This window comes from Xenopus laevis, chromosome 9_10S (genome assembly GCF_017654675.1).
Source record: "Xenopus laevis strain J_2021 chromosome 9_10S, Xenopus_laevis_v10.1, whole genome shotgun sequence".
NCBI classification, from domain to species: domain Eukaryota; kingdom Metazoa; phylum Chordata; class Amphibia; order Anura; family Pipidae; genus Xenopus; species Xenopus laevis.
In genome coordinates, this window is record NC_054388.1 from 35,611,695 (window position 1) to 35,633,575 (window position 21,881).

General features: G+C 40.1%; 1 protein-coding gene across 8 annotated transcripts; it reads left to right on the forward strand.

Moving 5' to 3' along the window:
• Positions 1-450: 450 nt before the first annotated feature.
• zhx3.S (zinc fingers and homeoboxes 3 S homeolog) lies at positions 451-21,258 on the forward strand. Of its 8 annotated transcripts, XR_005964467.1 has the most exons (6): positions 451-668; positions 2,968-3,055; positions 11,650-11,766; positions 15,312-18,226; positions 19,180-20,146; positions 20,251-21,258. XR_005964467.1 is itself a non-coding variant. In XM_018242174.2 (4 exons), exons 2-4 carry the CDS (start codon positions 15,460-15,462, stop codon positions 20,259-20,261), a joined length of 2,802 nt encoding a protein of 933 aa, XP_018097663.1. In that variant the 5' UTR covers positions 452-668; positions 15,312-15,459; the 3' UTR covers positions 20,262-21,258.
• The last annotated feature ends 623 nt before the right edge of the window (positions 21,259-21,881 follow it).

Genomic DNA, 21,881 nt, shown 5'->3' on the forward strand with positions numbered 1-21,881 from the left:
TCAACAGCTGCTCAGAGCCCACTGAGCATGTGAGTGTCACAGACACTTTCCAAGATGGTGACCCCCTGTGACAAGTTTGAAGTCCTGGATCATTGCTGCTATTGACAAGCGGAAACTTTAGGCTGGTGCAATAAGTTCAGTATATAAATATGGCATTTTTAGCCACATTCATTTTTAGTTTTAAGTTCTTCTTTAAAGGCTGTTTTACCTCCTAAAAGGTCAAGATCAGACATCCTCTCCCAACTGTTACAGCCCCTAAAGCTGCAGTGTCTTGTTTGGAATCTTGTTTACTGAAACGCCTTAGCTCTAAAGTTGTTGCCTAATAAATATGGCGGTGTCACTAAGCTATGGCCACTGGGGGGCGGTGTAATAGTAACAAAAACAATCAACACGATCCGTGGGGTTTGCATTTGCGCATTCAAAGCCGCTGTGATGCCCTTTAGCCCCGCCCTTTGCTCACTCACGTGGACACCATTCCAAGGCCTCGGTTGGCGCGGAACTGTGTTTGCCCATCCTTGAGGTTAGAGGTGGTCACGTGGGTTTGTCGCAACCAATCGGCATAGCCAGATGGGTTTCTCACAGCCAAGCTGAAGCGTCTCCGCCTCCTCCCGGGGCCTGAAACGTTTGAGAGTGGTGGGAGAAGAGGAGGTACAGGGAACCGGCAAGGGGTAAGTACGTGGTTGCCGGGGCGGGGAAAGCCTACAGGGCCTGGAGGAAATGCAAGAATGATGTAAATGGAGTTAGTGCGAAAAACTGTCTCTTTAATGAGTTGGAGCGTGTGGCGGTACCGCGTGGGGAATGAGCTGCTCTGCTACTAATGGCTTTCCTGAGAGAAGGGGCGACCCAGTATGAAGGAATGGCTTGTCCTCAACTGGTGACCTAGTGTGTGAGGGAATGGGCAGCATCTGAGGGGAAGGGGCTGTACTGAGGGGGAGACACTAATTGAATGTGCCGTCCTAAGGGGCCCCCACTAGTGGAGGGAATAGTCTGCCCTGAAGGGTCTCCTCAAACTGAAGGCTGGGGTTGCTGTGTGTGTGGAAGCACAGAATGAATGGACTGCTGGAAGACTCCCCACTATTGTCACACGGGAGACACCCCTGTTTAATGGGCTGTACCCCAAATGTGATGGGAGTGGCTGTAGCCCCCCCCCATAGTACTGGTCATCGAGGAATACTAGTGAAGAAAGTTCAGAATAAGGTTATTCCCCTCCTTTCTGTGTTTAATGGAAGGCACCCCCTGTGGGATGGGCACAGCCAGTCTGATGGAAGACTTTGGTATATGTGGGACAAGCCCTGGTGTAACCCACACCAACAAGGAAAGGGTAAGATCATTGCCACCTTACAGTGCTGAGCCCTGCGTTTAAATTCTGACCCGGGTGTATTCTGAAGTTGGCAGGAAACCATAGTGTTAAAATTACATGGAAAAAGTATTAACATTCATTTGCCTGTCTGCTTAAAGCTTCAGTTAAAATGAGTTGTAATGTAGCTGTGCTTTAGAATCGTCTATAACAGGGGTGCCCAAAAGGTAGATCGGGATCTAGCAGTAGACCTTTAGCTGGTGATCAGTAGATCTCAAGACACTGTCAACAAAAGTCTAAATCACCCTCCTATTTCATGCTTTTCATTCAGATATTTATTATGTTATGGTTACATAAGAATTAGTTGTTTGTAAAAAAAATATAGCAATATAAATTCTCTCACACAGTAAATCAATATAATATTTAAATAATATTTTCCATGGAACAGAATGCTAACAATGCTTTTATGGCTGTTGTTCGGTAATCTCTAAGCAGTAGCTCGCGAGCAACATGTTGCTCACCAACCCCTTGGATGTTGCTCCCAAGGGCATCAAAGCAGGTGCTTATTTTGTAATTCCTGGCTTGGAATCAAGTTTTGGTTGCATAAAAATCAGATTGTATGCCAAACAGAGCCTCCTGTAGACTGCCAGTCCACATAGGGGCATCCAATAGCCATTATTTGACATCCCCATGGACTTTTTTTTTTTTACATTTAAATGTGGCTCACGAGTAAAAAAGGTCGGGGACTTCTGCTGTAGATCATAATGGGACAACATCACTAAAAGTAGTGATTAGTAAAGTATAGGCACTACTGGGCTATAAGATATACAGTCTTCTGTGATGCATTAGATCAGCAGTGCCCATACGTTACTCATGTTGGGATCTACTTTTAGTGATGTTGTCCCATTATGATCTACATCCATAATATCACTGTTAGCATTTTGTTCCATGGGAAATATTACTTAACTATTATATTAATTTATAATAGAATTCATATTACTCTATTTAAAATACAACTATTTCTTATGTAGCTTAACAGAATAAATATCTGAATGAAAAGAATAGAACAGAAGGGTAATTTAGTCAAGCTGTTTGTTGGCAGTGTTTTGATCTAATCTGATCACCAACTAAAGGTCTACTGGTAGATTCCGATCTACCATTTGGACACCCCTGCTTTAGATGCATGATATGTAGGTCCAGAATTTTATTTTCATTTTAAGGGGTTGGCCTTTTTTTTTTTTTTTAACTACAAATACCAGCATACTCTTAACAGCTGAAGGCTAGCTGTTGTACATTAGCCACAGGTAGCATGCCTCATTGGTTGTACTCAGTCAACTGAATACGCCAATTTGTAAGAATTTGTACACGAAGCTCAAGTATGAACTACATATAAAAGTGCTAAAGTAATCAAAAGTTTCTACAAAGTAGGATGCTTTATATTATTGAAAAACTTGCTACGTTGTACATTACATCTGGACAATGTTAAGTCTGAGGCTGAGTATTGGCTGGGTATTAGTGATGTGCGGGCCAACCCAATATCTGCGGGACCCGCAGGTTTACCCATGGGTTGGGAGGGTTCGGGCCAACCTCGCACTCTTTTTCGCGGGTGTGTGTTGAGTTCTTCCCCTGCTCTGCCCGCCACCGTCAAATGACGGGTTCGTCTTTTATAGATGCTGTGCCTGCTCCCCCCGCCCCTTTTGTGACGTCATCGGCGGGTCGCTGTGGGTCTATAAATGCAACCCGGAAGTTCGGATGCAGGTGGGTGCGTGCCAAGGGAGGGTGGGATAGGATCAGGGAAATCCCAACCTGCACATCACTACTGGGTATTAATATGTGCTGTTTAAAAGATTGAGGCTATACATCCTCACAATTTGACTTTGTGAGGTTAGCAACATGGGGGTAAATTTATCAAAGAGTGAAGTTCCGCCACTAGAGTGAAATGCCGCAGCTCTCAATTCATTTCTATGGGATTTTGAAAGGCGTATTTATCAATGGGTGAAAGTGAAAGTTCACCCTTTGATAAATACGCCTATAAAAATCCCATAGAAATGAATGGAGAGTGGCGGAATTTCACTCTAGTGGCGGAACTTCACTATTAACTTCACTCTTTGATAAATATACCCCATGGTATCAGATAAAGGCTGCACAGGTCAGAAGAATTTGTAGACAAAGCTCAAGTATGAACTACATATAAGGGCTCTTACTCACTGGCGTTCTGACCTGCGGTCCCCTGCACTCCGTTTTTTGGCGTTCAGCCGCAGGGGAGCGCAGGAATAGACGCATGTCATTATTTCAAATGGGGCTGTACTCACTCAGGCGCGTGTAGGCGCCGAACGCAGGTTGAGACGCAACATGCTGCATTTTTCCTGCGTTCGGCGCCTACACGCGCCTGAGTGAGTACAGCCCCATTTGAAATAATGACATGCGTCTATTCCTGCGCTCCCCTGCGGCTGAACGCCAAAAAACGGAACACAGGGGAGCGCAGGTCAGAACGCCAGTGAGTAAGAGCCCTAAAAGTGCAAAAGTAATAAAAAGTTTCTACAAAGTAGGATGATTTATATTAGGGATTCAGCCAGGATTCTGCCTTTTTCAACAGGATTCGAAATTTTTCTGCCCGGCTGAACTGAATCCTAATTTGCATATGCAAATTAGGGAAGGAGAGGGAAATCGCGTGACTTTTTGTCACAAAACATAAAAAATGTTTTCCCCCTTCCCATCCCTAATTTGCATATGCAAATCTTTAGTGAAGGATTCGGCCGAATCCAAAATAGTGGATTCGGTGCATCCCTACTTTATATTATTGAAAAACTTGCTACTATGTACATTATATCTGGACAATTTCAAGTCTGAAGGTGGCTGGTATTGGCTGGGTAATAAAGATACAGTGTGTACATCCTCACAATTTGGCTTTGTGTATAAAAGGTTAGCAACATGGAATGATGATGTGAGTCGGGTAAAGGCTGTACAGGTCATGTGGACAAAATGACTCCTGTCATCTGTGCCTTTATTTTGTAGGGTTTGCTCATGGGATAAGTAGACACAGAGGTATGGGGGAATTGCTGAATGCAGCAGGGCTGAGGTGTGGAAAGGACCCTTACCAAAATGATTATAAGCTGAATATATGATTGCAGTATACAAAAAGAGTGTAATTTTTTTTTCTGTGGTGGAATATTTAACAGCTTTGTACATGGAGCACTAATGAAATTGATTGGGACGGAATGAATTAATTAATGCTGCTCCCCTCCCCCCAAGTAAAGAGATAATGAGTTCCTACCTTTGCTGTCTGTTCTTCTAATCTAGACAAATAGGAATTTGAAAAGTCCTCTTATAATAGCAATAGCACATGGAGCTCTTTTGGGCATTTTTGAGCACTGCTATTTTTAATTAGCTCAAACAAGTCACCAACACAGCCCCTTAAACTTCTATTGAAATCTCTTTACAAGTGCTTGTGCAAGCACAAGTCTGTGGTGAGTTTAACTCTATTGTACAGGTATGGGACCTGTTATCCAGAATGGTGGTGACCTGGTGGTTTCTGGATAAGGGGTCTTAGATCTTTGTACCTTAAAGCTGGCCATAGATGTTGAGATTTTTAAAAGATCAGATCCTGATCGTGAGACCACGATCTTCTCAGAACGATCGTACGAATTGACCAACTAAAAAGACCAATTTGCCAGGAAAACAAAGGGGAGCTCCATGTTTGGCCCTGCAAACATAGATAGATTGCACTGGGACGACAAAGATTTTTTGACCTGTACGATCGTTCGAATCCCACTAAACGCACGATAATTTCGAAGGATTGGTCGGGCTTCCCTAAAATCTGTCGTTCGGCAAGAAGAATCGTCGCGTCTATGGGGAGCTTAAGTCTACTAGATAATCATGTGAACATTAAATAAACCCAGGCTGGTTTTGCTTCCAATTATGGATTCATTATATCTTCGTTTGGATCAAGTACAAGGAACTTTTTTTTTATTACATAAAAAAGGAAATAATTTTTTAAAATTTGGATTATTTGGTTAAAATGGAGTCTATGGGAGACAACCTATCTGTAATTTGGAACTTTCTGGATAATGGGTTTCCCGATGACGGATCCCATACCTGTGTATTTTTATTTGACTTATGCCAAACTTGCATAATGTCCTTTTTTAACTGTATTGTTAGGAAGGCTTGCAAACTTGGGTCCTATTCAGCAAATCATATTAATTATTATTTTCTGTTTATATCATGCCAAGTTGATTTACTAGTTATAGACATTGATCATTATCATCCAGGTCAGACTTTAACTCAGGGGAGCATCTCCTCACAGCATTTTTGTCTTGTGTTGGTTTTTAAATGAATGCAGGTAAAATAGCTATTGACTGTGGTTCATGTTCCAGATGCTAATAGCGGTGCTTATGCTAGATGTTCTCCAAAGAGGAATGGGACGGGCAGATTGAAGACGAATTAGGATGTGATTAGGAGTGTATGGATAAAGGAGTACATGATAAGGGCTCTTACTCATGAGCGTTTTTACCTGCGTTCTGTTTTTCAGCGTTCAGCCGCAGGGGAGCGCAGGAATAGATGCATTTCATTTTTTCAAATGGGGCTGTACTACTACAGGCGCATGTAGGCGCCGAACGCAGGTTGAGACGCAACATGCTGCATTTTTCCTGCGTTCGGCGCCTACATGCGCCTGTGTGAGTACAGCCCCATTTGAAAAAATGAAATGCGTCTATTCCTGCGCTCCCCTGCGGCTGAACGCCGAAAAACGGAACGCAGGGGAGCGCAGGTAAAAACACTCATGAGTAAGAGCCCTTACTCTGGTTAGAATTGTTAACCAGGAAGACAAGGGACCATCATCTGCCCCAAAGAGTTTATCTATTTAGAAAATGATTGGTGTATAGAACATTTATAAAATATGAGGGAAGCTTTTTTTCTTCCATTTTTTTATATAAATCAACAATTTTCTTTTGATTTTAGGGCAGATGTTTTTTTTTTTTTTTCTCTGCCGAATGCACAAAATATAAACATTGCTGTGGTTTTGTTTTTTTCTGAATAGTCCAGTGTTTCTTGCTGCCATTGCTGCTTCACTTTCTGCTGGCCTCGATCTGTTCCATTTGATTCTTTTCTGGCCATCGAGGCTGACTCTGTGGCTAATCTGTTACATGCGCTTCACTGCACTCTGTTCACTTGCAGGCATCTTACAATGCATATTGAATTGTTTTCATTCATTGTTTAGTATCAGCAATGGAGGGACACCTCCAAAAACAGTATGCAGTTTGGCTAGTGACCAGCAAGTAAATAGGTTGCATGAATGTCTTTTCTCTTTGCTCCAACCCAATGGACAACAATTCTTTAGATGCGTTTTTTTTTTGTTGTCTTCCTGGAATAACAGCTCGGGAAGATAGTCGCTGAAAAGACGAGGCGATTATTCGCCAGGCGACCTAATCTCCTCGTGTGGCCTTACCCTTAAAGTTGAATATTCTTGTCTCTGGTGTTTTTCTGGCAGCTCAGTTTCAGTGTCCGATTCAGGCACAGACTGTAAACTGCTACAATTTTGCAACATTTAGTTGATCCATTTCTCCACAACATCTCTGGGGTATTAATTCTGCCAAAGATAAGATATGTACCCACTAAATTTATCAATTTAGAACAGTTTACAGGGTCGGCGACCCGCCCCTTCTCAGAGCTGCTTTAGAAGGTGAAAAATGACACTTTACACTTCAATATTAGAAAAACGGTCAAACATGGAAAATAGAAAGTAATTTGGAAAAAGTCGTTATTTCTGGTGATCTATCTGAAAACCACTAGTTGTTTGATGGTGAACAACCCATTTAACCTAGAAACCAGGCATCAGTAAGAAAGAGGAATGCCGGTATGTCTGAAAGAAAGATTAAACAATAAGAAATGTGAATTATAAAAATAACATGGTTTTCAGTTGCAGGCTATACATAGGCAAATTAGTACAGGTATGAGATTCTTATCTGGAATCCCATCATCCAGAAAGCTCCAAATTAGGGAATGGACCTCTTCCATTTTATTCAAATAATCCAAGTCTTTAAGAATGAATTCTTCTCTGTAATAATAAACCAGTACCTTGTACTTGAACCCAACTAACATATAATAACCAGCCTATTGGGTTCATTTAATGTTTACATGATTTTCTAGTAGACTAAAGATATGAAGATCCAAATTATGGAATTCCGTTATCCAGAATATTAGGGACCTGGGGTTTTCCGGATAACAGGTCCCATACCTGTATTGGAAGCAATTTAAACACACAATAATGAAATACTAGAATTATAGGTTTTGCTATAAACTCAAAGTTTAATTTAAATGTGAATTTCATATTTAATTGCTGACCCCCCTAAAACGAGTGTCGAGATTTTTATCAACATTGATAAATGTTTGAGGAAAAGTAGCTGTACCACCTTTTGTTATAAATGGTAACTGTTACTTTAGTTAATCAGATCATCGCATTGAAACACATATTGTTGTATTCAAAGACCCAATGTCCAAGGTGTTTTACATAAAACCGGAAAGATGGTAATTGACTAGATGTCTGATGATATGAAGTTGTTTGGACCATTCTGGACTTTGGTGATCATCTGGTCATGATGTACCGTTAGTATGTGATCTGTCTTTTGGACTCCCCTTCTGTAAACTGATTCATTATTTAATACCGTTGTATCAAACCAAACATGTATACTAGAGAACTCCCATTTTGCATTTTTCAAGGAACCAGAAAAAAATTGTGTAAAATCCAGGAAATTGTCAAATCGGGGAAATGTATTATGCATAATATATATGTGGGACCACAAAACAACAATGTAAAATGAGGGAAAACTTAAAATCAGGGGATGTAAAATTGGGGGGTGGGTTCTACTGTATGTTTGAGAAAGCACTCATGATTTGGATAACCTTTTGATTTTTAAGAGCCATGACTTTGAAGAAATTATTTGTTTATCAAACCATTAAATCATTATTTAAAGCTAAGGGTGTGGGTTTTTTTTCCATTTCAAGATAAGATCCTTTTTTTCATTAGCTTTAAAGGAACAGTAACACCAAAAAACAAGTGTTTTTAAGAAATGTAAATATAGTGTAGGGCTGCACTGGTAAAACTGGTGTGTTTGCTTCAGACAGGCTACTATAGTTTATATAAATGAGCTGCTGTGGAGCCATGGGGACTGCCATTCAAGCTGGAAAAAGGAGAAAAGGCACAAGATACCCAGCAGATAACACACAAGCTCTGTGTTATATAATACAATTCTATAGTACTTATCTGTTATCTTATCCTGTGCTTGAATGGCTGCCCCCATGGCTACACAGCAGCTTGATAATATCCGTTATAGTAGAAAACACACCAGTTTGACCAGTGCAGTACATTATAGTGTTAATTATTTAAAACATTTAATTTTTTTGGTATTACTGTTCCTTTAAGGGTAAGGTCACACTGGGAGATTCGGGGAGATTTAGTCGCCCAACTAATCGCATCTTCTTTGGGGCGACTAATCTCCCTGAACTGCTTCTGCCTGCTAGAATGAAAACACGCCTGCGGCATGGCATTCGGCGCTTCGTTTTCCGAAGTTGCCTCGTGAGGAAACTTCAGAAATCGAAGCGCCGCTAGTGCCATGTCACCCTCGATTTTTCATTCTAGCAGTTCGGGGATATTAGTCGCCCCAAAGTAGAGGCGATTAGTCACCGGGCGACTAAATCTCCCAGTGTGACCTTAAGGTGTTCTGACATAGGAGCTTCCATTCAGCAAGGGATTAATGTGACTATACAGTAGTTGATAAAAGCAGCAGATTCAGTCCTCCTGGACCAGATCAGCCGCTTATTGGCTTTTATACGGACCTGCCTGACTGATATCTGGCCAGGTATTAATTGAATTGGCCAGTTTTAAAAACCCTGACTGGGCAAGGGCCTCATTGACTCGACCTGTATTTATCATCATTGTGATCTGAACTTTAGCCTGTGGGTTAAACAAAAGAATCGGCCCAATATCACTGCCTAAAGGTGACCTCGCCAAATGAGAAGATTGTTTTAAACCCATCTTAAGTATACAAAAGAAAAAAAAAATATATCATTATTACACATTGGAACGAATACCTACTAAATAGTCCAAAAGTCTTTGGTACTGTGGTAGAATTGGTCAGATTATTGTAATATAAAGTGCTTTTCAGATAATGAACCAGTCCAGCTGTTTGGGCTTCTGTTCTTCTCCATTGAGATGTTTATGTCCCCTTATTGAATTGGCAACACCAAATCTGGGCCACACAGGTTCTCACTTGTCTTGTGAACTACTTGTTCAGATCCTAATGTGTATAACTTGAATCATAAAGCAAGACACTGCTACTGGCTGGTTGAAATGGCATAATATCATGGATTTGGTTTTCCACAATTTACCAACCAACCCTTAGAAAAGTTGAGTCTCTATGGTAAGTCCCTTATATTGTCCCCACCCAGCGTAATTTATAGCACAGTGCTCTATGTAACTTAAAATTGTTACGTACAACTATTTATACTGCACTGCAGCCTCTTCACTCCATGAATTGTGTGGGAAAGATCGTTAGTGTTGTGAATTTACCCCATCGATATGTCCCATCCCCCAGCCTTTTAAAGGAGCTTTGTCAACCCTGTCACTGACCTTTGTTGGAGCTGCTGTTGCTGGCGTCCAAAAAAAGGAAAAAAAAAACGCCAACCAAAAGCTTCATTCAATGCCAAAAAAACGTATTTCTTACCTCACACAAGTGCCATCAACTCATTCAGTGCAGAACTGTAATGTTACAGACTTTAAAGTTGTTGCTATAGTCGTTAAGAAAAAAAAGTGAGGCAGCTTCCCTGCCAGTTAATCTAATCTAGCAGCCTGAACTCTTAACTACTGTCTCAATGCCAACGAGTCTGAATTCAGCCATTTTGCTTTAAAGGGTGTGCTATGTGTAGCCGAAATGGTTGCCGTCCATTTAGTGGTTTTAAATCAGGGGGGCCCAAAAGGTAGATCGGGATCTACCAGTAGACCTTTAGCTGGTGATCAGTAGATCTCAAGCCACTGTCAACAAACAGCTTGTCTAAATCACTCTCCTATTTCATGCTTTTTAATAAGATATTTATTATGTTCAGGTTACATAAGAAACGGTTGTTTGTTAAATATAACAATATATATTTTTTCAGAAATCAATATTTAAGTAATATTTTCAACGGAACAGAATGCCAACAAGGCTTTTATGGATGTAGATCATAATGGGACATCACTTAAAGTAGACATTGCTTTAGTAAAGTATGGGCACTTCTGTTTTAAATCTTTTTAGTCTATTGTACAGGTATGGGACCTGTTATCTAGAATGCTTGGGACCTGGGGTTTTCCAGATAATGGATCTTTCCGTTATTTGGATCTTCATACCTTAAATTAGAAATTCATTTAAACATTAAATAAACTCAATAGGCTGGTTTTGCTTCCAATAAGGATTCATTATATCTTAGTTGGGATCAAGTCCAAGCTACTGTTTTATTATTACAGAGAAAAAGGAAATCCGTTTTAAAAATTTGGGATAAAATGGAGTCTGTGGGAGATGGCCTTTCCGTAATTTGGAGCTTTCTGGATAATGGGTTTCTGGATAATGTACTGCTTTTACATTGTAGTATGAAATAGTAATATATTGAGTGTGCCTATTTGTGTCTGCTTGCCAATATATTCCATAGTGGTTAGCGTCAACAGCTGGCGTACAAGTGTCTTGTTTAGTGATGGACGAATTTGTTATGAAAATTAGCGAAAAATTTGCAAACTCGAATTTTGTCAATTCGCGGCATCTAAAATGAGGCCGGAGACAATTGACGCGCATTAAAGTCAATGGGCGTCTGTTTACTTGCGATTTTGTGAATTTATTCACTGGCGGCGAAACACGCGGATTTGCGCCTGCTAAATAAATTCACCCATCATCAGTCTTGTCTAATAACAAATGGGCAGCTTTCCTGATGCAGACTGATTCGAGAGTGGTGATCATTAATTACACTGTATACTTGCTAAAATGTTCTATTCACATGAAGGCTTTTGTTTCCATAGGGTTTATAAACTTTTGTTAAAATAAGGCCTGATTTACATGTGTAGTTCTGGTGGGACTTTACTTCTGTTTTGCAGCAGAGCCAAATCAGTGAGTACTTTTGTATAATTACATTTCTGTAGCTTAGATGACCTCTATCTAGAGTTTTGGACACCTTTTGTTGCTGTCCTGGTTTTTTGTGTGGATTCTATTTTGGTTTGCACCTACTGAGCAAGTTCAGACTGGGCACACTTCCAGCCTTAGTCCCTTAACTTAATCGGGTAGGTCAGTGTTGATGGTGCAATTGTTCTTCCTATTTAACGTTTGTGGTTTTTCCAGTTTGTTATTTCAGCTATCTGGTTACTCGGATTCTTCTTAACCTAGCCACCAGGCAGCAGTTTCAATGATAGACTGGAAGATGAATAGAAGAGGCCCAGAACAGAAATATAAGTACAGGTATGGGATCAGTTATCTGGGATCCCCTTATCCTTAAATCTCTGAGTCTATGGGAGATGGCCTTCCCCTAATTCAATTATTTGCAAACAATTCAAATTTGCAAAGATGGTTTCTTTTTTTCTATGTAGTAGTGAAAGCTGCATTAATCCATATTGGTGGTAAAACAATCCTATTGGGTTAATTTTATATTTAAAACGATTTTTAGCAAACCTAAAGAATGATGATCCAAAGTGCCCAAACATCTTGGATAATAGATCCTAAACTGTAATAAATAACAGTAAGTGTAACAGTGGAGATGTTGAACCTTTAGGCTAGTTCAGTAAGATCAATATAGAAATTATGGCATTTCTAGCCATGTTCATTTTTAGGGTTTAGTTCTCCTTTAGGCAGTTTTCAGCCATGGGTTCAATGGTGACCATATAGTTTACTGTTATCCAGCACTTGTAAAACATTTGCCTGGCTGTTGAACAGATTTGCTAGCATTGGTGTAGGCTAAATGTTTGGTAGGGCCAAATACTATTTATAGCTCTCTACACATGTTGCTGTGAATGACCTTCATGTGCAGTTATTGGTAAAATGGAATGATCTGTGTATATACATATTAACAAAACATTTCAATTTGTGGTGTTACTGGCATTTTAAAGTTTTTTCCCCTTATGCCTCACCTTCAGTTTCCCCATATCATGCTTTTGTTTTAAAAGACAACAGTAGCTAGGGTCCCACTAACCCTTGCAATTGGGTATTCACGTGCAAGTAGAGATTTATTAGGATTTTACAAGAAGACCTTTTTTGTATGCCCCCTCCCCCATCCACAATACTGTTGCATGAGTCAGATTTGTGTGAGCACCCCTTAAAGAAAACATGGCTATGTGGAAAGTCAGACTTGCTTCCAGGCAGAGCCATGTCCAAGGATTTCCGACGCAAATAGGAACAATTTTGTGGAGTATGCAGTTTTATAAGCCTTTTTAAATTAGTTCCCAAAGCTCACCATATCTGCAAGCATTTGGGAGAGTGTGGAAATTATTTCTCACCTTTAATGGGCAGAGATAACATTTTTTGTAACAAGCAACAGCTATTCATTTTTCACTTGGTTATATAGGGAATAATGTGCCTCAATTGTAAAATGTAAGTATATTACAAGTCGCTGAGGGATTCTATGTCTATAAAATCCCAAGCCAAGTGTTTTCTTTTTTTTTTTTTTTTTTTTTAAATGTGTATTAACATACTTAAATACTGTTTAATGTTCAATATACCTTCTGTGCTTTAAAGGGGACCCATCACCCAAAAATTATTCCAAATCCTATTTTATCAAGCAAAATGAACTCTTATTACACTGTATAAATTTTTTCAATCTTGTTTCCATCAGTCTGGGAATTCATAATTATAGCAAGCAGGCAGCAGCCATTTTGTGGACACTGTTATTAAGGCAAGCCTTGTATCATCTCAGAATCTTGTTTGTGCACCAGAATGGGGGATCTGATGTCCATCCCCATGCCCTGGTTACACAATTAAATGGTGAACAGAACTGGGGGAATGTGTGGAGAGCAGTGATATCTAGGGAGTGCTGAATGGAAAGTGAAAGTAATTGCTTGCCCCGCCTCTATGCCTAAGGCATAAAGGAGGACCAGGCAATATTTGATTGACAGCTGAGTTTTTTAAATTAGTTTACAACAACTATGAACACTTTAAAAAATAAAAATAATTTGGATTTCATGTTTAATTTGAAAAGGACTTTTAATATACAACATTTTATGTTTGGGTGACAGGTCCACTTTAAGGTCCTTGTTAAAAATTACTTATTTTTCTTTTGCTTCTAATGGCACTATTCAATCATTTGTTAGAAATTGAATATAGAATTTGTTAAAGGGCAATGGGACACACAACTGGATTTTTTTTCTGTTCTAAACATTGTTAAGAGCAGTCCTAAATTTAGATGTAAATAAAATCTGTTTGTTGATCAGTGCGGCTGCCATTTTATTCTCTGAAACCTTTTCATATTGGGATGGCTCTACGATCTTAGATTAGTTAAGATGAGCTACACTGCATTTACTATAGGTTTTTGTTTATTTTATATTGAACAGATAATGTGCTTTCCCCAGTGAAGTTGTGAATTGCTGCTAATATTGTAAGTGGATATGAAAGTATGATCCCCTTATAACCTATTGTTCCTTATTAGTTGTACTGAGAACATTTTTGTTCTCGGGACACATTGTGTTTATGCTAGTATATGAAAGCTATTTATTCTGCTCCATCCTTTTGTAGATGGTAGAACATGTTGTTCTGTATGCTTGGCCTTGTTTTTCCTTGGGCCCTGTTTAGTCAAATGTAGTGATAGTTTTGCATATTATTTTTGTTTTTTACTGCAAGGGTTGTCAGTGGTGCAGATTGAAATGTTTGTGTTTCCAATTACTTTTTCAGTTGAGGGCTCTTTTGTGGTGAGTTTTACTGGCAGTGCAGCATGCTGGAGCAGTTTCCCCAGACAAAGCTTACTTTAGTGAAGTCTAAAGAGTATTCAGTTTGCATAGAGCATACTGAGCTTGGGTTCACTCTCCACATGTTGTTGCTTTTTCTTTGTCACAGAGCTTAAAGCGTTGCTTGCTTAAATTAATTCTAAAATAATCTGGTATGGCTACAGAGTAAAGAGCAGAAATCTAATTGAAGCTTCTCTATGGAAAGTGTCTGTATTATTTACAGGTATACACAGAAAAATCAGCTTTGCTCCATCTATTGTGTTACAGACTTGTGGGTTTTAATACCAGTTATCTTATGAGCAGAAATCAGTGCAAGACCTTCATGAAATCTCTCCTGTGGTGTTTGAATGGTCCCCTTTCACTTTCAAAAGCTGCCCTTGTCTTTGCCCCATTTCCTTAAAGGAAAACTATACCCCTCAAACAATGTAGGTCTCTATCTATAAAAATATATTTCATAAAATAACTCCCGCTTTGTGTAAATAAACCATTTTCATAGTAATATACTTATTTAGTAGTACATTGGGTAATCATAAATAGAAAACTGCCATTTAAAAAAAAAATAATGGCTGCCCCCCTGTAATCGTAGGATTCACGTGCACAAAAACAAACCAAACAAATTGTACTTGTAAGGTCACATGAGCCAATTAAAAGACAAAGTTCTGTCTTTTCCTTCCACACTTCTTCCTGTTCAAATTAGAATTGTAGTATCGTGTAGTCACGTGATCTCTGAGGCAGCACAGAGACCATCATGAAATGGTGTTACAAGGCAAGAGATTTTAAAGGGCAATATTTACTTAAATATATATTCCAGTTTGGCAAGATTCTTAAATATGTCAATTAATATGATGTAAACTATCTGTTGCTCAATTATTCATTTTGGGGCTATAGTTTTCCGTCAGTCCTGTGCTTGAACTTCATGTTTCTTGGCCTGCGTTTTTATCTGCCTCCTCTTGCCTGCAACCGGAAATAATGCATCATGGCTGGTTCCGGGTGCAGACCAGAAAGAAGGCTGATGCCAGTGTAGTGTTTTAGTATTTGTCTGGATGATGATTTTTTTTTTCTTTCTAATTCTAGGCTTGAATTGGGCAAAGCTGAAGCACAGGCACCAGTCATGCTTTAACAGAAAACCTAATGCTTCTCAGATTAGCTGGAATTCTGTCCTGTCTAAAACTGGGGACATTGGCTTGCTTTCAGAAGTTAATTTGCTGGCTCAACTTTAGTCATGGCTAGCAAACGGAAATCCACCACCCCTTGTATGATACCTCTTAAGACTCTAGCACCGGACAGAAGCACGGATATTTCTGAAGAATTCGCTGACAAATCTGCCAAGCAAGAAGGATCAGACATCCTGCAAGATACAGATCTGGGTGAAGACAATAATGCAGTGCAGTCTAATGGGCATGAAAATGTTGACGGTGACAAGTATTTCTGTAAATACTGTAATTTTGGCTCCCATGACACAAAACTGTTTATTGAACACATGGTTTTAAAACACACTGGATTCAAAGAAGATCCTTCATATGTTTGTATTGCATGCAGCTTCCTCGTAAAGGACTCTAAAGAACTAGAAGCTCACAATGCTGAAAGTCACTCCGAGTCCAACTTCACTTGGAGTGTGGCCAAGCATGAGAATTACACTATTGTTGAACAAAGCCTCACTGACCATAATACAGATCCAATCATGCATCAGCATCTTCCTGGGCAAAGTGTTGATGAGTTTTCTGAAATTTCTATAACGAAAACGCCTATAATGAAGATTATGAAAAACAAGGCTGAGACAAAAAAAATATTTACAATAAAAGATTCTAACCATTTATCTGAAGAAGTGGAGAAAAAGCCCCACCTCCTGTCAAACAATGGTTTTCTACCAGGCAACAAGGTAGTCGGCAAAGTTGTAAATTCTTCTCCGGTTGTGAATGGATCAATCATAGGCACAGTTCCGGTTCTCCAAACAGGGTTAACCCAACTGTTATCAATAAACTCCTCACAGTCGGTAATGCAACCCAAGCTTCCAACAATGATCTCACCAGTTTTGACAAAACCAACTGTTGCATCGAAGTCTCAGCATATTACACAGCCACCTACAGCTAAAAACCTCCCTAAAGTAATGATTCCCCTAAGCAGCATTCCGACCTATAATGTTTCCATGGATTCCAACTGTTTCTTGAAAAACTCTTTCAACAAGTTTCCTTATCCCACGAAGGCAGAGCTTTGCTATTTAACGGTAGTTACAAAATATCCAGAAGAACAAATAAAGATCTGGTTTACAGCCCAGAGGTTAAAACAAGGTATCAGCTGGACACCTGAAGAAATTGAAGATTCCAGGAAAAAAATGTTCAATACAGTCATTCAATCCATCCCACAGCCCATGCCTCAACCAACAATAACTGTTCTTAATGCCCCACTTGTTACAAATACCAATAATGTTCAGTCACTTATCCAGGCATCTTTGCCCAGTCACATTGTTAATCAACCCCAAGGAGCAAGTGGCTTACTTGTAACCCAACCTATCATTCCAAATGGGATTCAAGGAGCCAGTACAGCTGTGTCCCTAAATGTGACAAACATCCCATCACATCAGGCCACTACGCAGACCATGTCTTCATCTTCAGCTGTACGTATTGTTGGATCCACTCGCCCTGTAACTCCAACATCGCCGACAATGTCATCTCAAAGCCTGTATGACGCCAACAGTTACAGGTCCAAAAAATCCAGGCAACAATTGACTGCCCTAAAAAACAGTTTTTACAGAAGTCAGTTTCCATCACATGGGGAAGTTGCAAGGTTAACAAAAATTACAGGACTCAACACAAGGGATGTTAGGAAATGGTTTAGTGACAAAAGGTATCACTGGCGCAACAAAGCGGCAAATACAATTGACAGTAGCAGTAGTATCCTTGATACCTCCGCAGACGTTACTTATTCCATGTTAAAAGAACAAGATTATACATTGCAAGCAAGTGCTTCTGCTTCATCCCACTCATCAAGGAGGCACTCCTGGAATCCAACACCAGACTTCACTCCGAAATACAAGGAAAGGGCTCCTGAGCAGGTCAGGGCTCTAGAGAAAAGCTTCTTCCAGAGCAGTTTTCCTACTGTAGATGAGGTTAACAGTTTAAGGAGTGAGACAAAAATGACCAGACGAGAAATTGACAGCTGGTTTGCTGAAAAGCGCAAAAGGCTTGCTGAAGAAAATAAAAAAGGAAATGTAGAGGATCAGGGTTATGAGGACTCTGCTGATGAGTTGATTATTTCCGAAAGCATTGAGTCGCCTCCTGCAGAGAGCATGGGTCACATCCCCAGTGAGAGAAAAGTAAATCCGATCAAGATAAATCTTAAGAATCTTCGTGTAACAGAGTCTTCTGATTGCGCAGAAGTGGCCAGTGAAAATGACAATAGTATGAGTTTAGATGGGGAGAATGGTGCAGTTCCTTCCCCCAAAATCAGGAATGTCAAAAAAACTGCCCAGCAGAGGGAAATTTTGAAGCATATGTTTGTCCAGACTCAGTGGCCTTCAAGTGAGGAATATGAGCATCTTGTTGAACAAACAGGGTTGTCAAGAACTGATCTTGTGCGTTGGTTTGGGGACTGCCGGTACTCCTTTAAAAATGGACAATTAAAATGGTATGATCGTTACAAAAGAGTCGTGGCAGAGTGTAAGCCTGTTTCTCATCAGCCACTTTTGGACTATTACAGCCAGCATCACTTGGTTTATGATTATGACCTTGAAGGACTTTGTGAGAAGTCTGGATTGACTCTAGAAGAGGTGAAGACTTGGTTTGCACACAGGATGGAGGAAGAAGTCCATGCTGAGTCAGATGCAGGTAGCGAGGGACTGCCCTCTGATGTTGGAGAAAAGACAGTCGAGCAGATGGAAGCTTACAATGGCGTTTCTGAATTGTCAGAAAATAGTGAATCCTGGGAGCCAGCAGCACAGGAACCGTCTACAGATGCAGTTCAGTCAGAACAGCCGTCCAGCATTCAACTTGGTAAGTACCCCTGTCCTGTTCTTGTAAAAGATCTTTTCAGTCCCCGAGCACACGCAAAGTTTAAATAGTTATCATCATATGCCTAGCTACTACCCCTAGTATCTATTTGCAGTCAATGAAGTAGTTTAACTTGAAAATAAATATTAGTATGATGTAGAAACCGCTATTCTAAGGCATTCTGTAAATGTTTTTTTATTAGTTGTGGTTTTTGAGTTGTTTTTGCCCTACTGCTTTCCAGTTACACTTTGAAATATTTGGTTGTTAGGGTCTTATGTTTGCAACCAGCAGTTTCAGTGGCAGACCAGAGATGCATTGAATAGAAATGTAAAACGATGGAAAATATTAACAATAAAGGTCTAACCTCTAGGCCAGAGTCCAAAGCAAATAGATGGCAATTGAAATGATATGTTTGGGAATGGCAGAAAAAGACCACAAACACTAAAGACCAGCCAATCACAGCCCTTCAGTCACAGTTTTCAATTCCCTATTAAATAAGCCTAGCTGCTGATTGGTTCCTACCCTACAGTGCAGTGTGTGGAGTGCTCCCAGCTCCCCTGCACAGCCAGATAATTCAGCGAGCAGGAAGTTGAACAGATGGGCGGGACTAGTAGGGATTTTGCAGAAATTTTCAATAGTAACCAGAAACACAACTTTTAAAAGCACATGACTTCTATATCTAAAAGAGTAAAATGCACGGGTACATTCTAGTTTTTTACATAAAATGTCTCCTTTAAAACCTCTGTGGGGGGTTCCTTCCTATGCCATTTCATCCAGCTAGACAGCTTATCATACCAACCTGTGTAATAAATGTAATAGATCTTATCTACCCCTTTTTTTCTACTTTATGGCCTGGCTGAAAATTGTGAACATAGAAGATCAGCTCCCCACTACTAAAGGTACACTTTAGTAACTTAATAATAACTTACAGAAACTCCACTTCCCCTCCTCTTCAGAAAAAGGCAATAGGGCGACCATCCATCCTGCGGCGCTCGATTTCTCCTCCCTGGCTTCCCTCTCCCTTGCTCCTCCAGCTCATGCCGCTCTCAAGACTTGGCCACACTGCGGATCCGGGACTGAGCCAACAGCCTCTACTCCCGGCAGGGCTGAACCTGTCCCTGCCCAGCTCCTCAGTGAATCACAGTTTATTTCATGCATTTTTATTACAGTAGATTGTGGTCATTATTTGATGTGGTTGTTCTTCTTTTCCTTGGAATAGTAACAGGCAGTGACCCCAGTTTACCAAAACCGACCCGGTACATAAGGGAGCACTGCTGCTGGGCGGTCTTTAAGTACTTACCTTATCGGCCGCCAGTCTCCACTGCGCTCAGATTGGCCTACGGGCTTCCATCTCCCGCCACATAGTCGGGTCCCTGGTGAGCAGTCTGAGAGGCACGGCGGGTATGGGGTGCTGCAGCTCGGCAATGGGGTGATGGGCAGGACAGTAGCAAAGTGCCAGAGGCAGCACAACAGATATCACCATTGTTGGCACTTGCAAAGTTCAACTCAAAAGGACCCTTGGCACATACCAGTGCAGTCTGAGAGGCACCCACAGCATAAACCGCTCCGGCCCACCCCCTCCCGTGACAGGGGAAAGAGGACTGTGCAGCTGTGCGCACAGTACCGGGCTGTGGGCGCTTCTACTCCCCTGAGGCCCGATCCATCCCTGCACCCGGGGCTTCCATGCCCACAGACATCATGCAGTGGTGAGGATGCACCCCATAGCCGAGCTGCAGCACCCCATCCCTGCCGTGCCTCTCAGACTGCTCACCAGGGACCTGACTACAGGCAACTGCCAGAAATATAACAGTGCAGCATATAGTCATAGTCCGCTTTTAAAGAGGTACAAGACCGTGAAAAGATGTTTGCAGCAGTTAGCATCTAAGCAGTTGGAAAGTTCTTAATCAACACTTTGCATCAATTGTAAGTATATTATGTAGCAAGAAACCGTTTTAAGTAATAAAATATTTATTTTAGAAAATATCCAGATACGTGCAAGAAACTAACTGTAAATATTTATTTTTCAGAGGCTGACTGAACACAAGCAAAGAGAGACATGAGACATATTTCTTTTTCCGAGGCTGATTGAACACAAGCCAAGAGGGACATGGTTTATAAGTGGAAACCTTTTCATTCTACACCACCTCCGTTGTGGGATGATGAAGTTGATATGGAGTGCTCATTTTTTTACTACAAAACTGGATTAAAAAAAAATATGAGGAGCATTTTAGCAATGTACAAAGGGATTTTGGGACCTCATTGCCTTGAGCCAAGCTCTTTCCATTGCAAGAGACTTTTCAGCTTGTGTATAAAGACTCCACTTTTTCCAGATGATCCTTGTACTTTGTAATTTTTCCAAATTTCCATTTTTTTTGTTCAATGTATTGTATTGATACAGAGGTTTATTTATATAACTGTTACAAACTTAAAAATTAGTATCCATGCCCTAGTTATTTACTACAAAACTTTCTAGTGAAAATATTGTTTGGACTAACTGGTTATAAATAATAAAGTTTTTTTTTTTTTTCCTTGCTATTTTGCTATTGGACATAACATGTAGGTAAATGAGTAAAGAGAGGTGAAATCTTATTTTAGAGCTTGGAGTTTTTGTTACTTAATAATAGAATAAATTTGCTCACAGCATAGAAAATCTACATGCAAGCGGTGCTTGCAAGATTAGCGTGTGACAACTTTCTGATGTAACCTTAATGTAATTCCCATTGACAAGAAATAACCATTTTGCATGTGGAAACATAAACATCCTTGTAGAAATGAGTCTTATCCTTATGAATACACTAGGTGTGTTTCAGCATCTACAGCTGGTTTACTTGTGTGCAATAAGCAACAGACAGTACGAAGAACTTTGCTTTTAGGATGGGATTATTATTTCAGATGAAGAAGGCAAAGCAAGGCTTTGATGTGTGATCTAGGGCACTCTGTCCTAGACTTGCACGTAGTCTGCAAACTGATCTTTAAAGTAGACCTGTCACCCAGACACACAAATCTGTATAATAAAAGTCCTTTTTCAAATTAAACATGAAATCTAATTTCTATTTTTTATTAAAGCATTCATAGCTGTTTTAAGCTCATTTAAAAATCTCAACTGTCAATCAAATATTGTATGCCTTAGGCATAGAGGTGGGGCAGATATTACTTTCACTTTCCACTCAGCACTACTTAGACGTCACTGCTCTCCACACATTCCCCCGTTCTCTTCACTGTTTAATTGTGTAGCCAGGGCATGGGGATGGACATCAGGTCCCCCATTCTGGTGCACAAACAAGATTCTGAGATGATACAAGGCTTGCCTTAATAACAGTGTCCACAAAATGGCTCCTGCCTGCTTGTTATAATTATGAATTCCCAGACTGAAGGAAACAAGATTCAAACAATTTATATTGTGTAATTAAAGTTCATTTTGCTTGACTAATGTGATAAAATAGGATTTTAAATCATTTTGTTTGGGTAACGGGTCCCCTTTAATCATCATGTTATTATGCCACATAGCCCATGGCCTTGAATAATATTTCTTAGGCTTATTCCACCTTAAAAGGGATATATAGGATACATTTTGTATGCAAGGATGTATACTACATGGTACATTAACTTTTGGCTACAAATTAGTATTGTCTTCAAAAATGACCCCTTTATTGGAGCT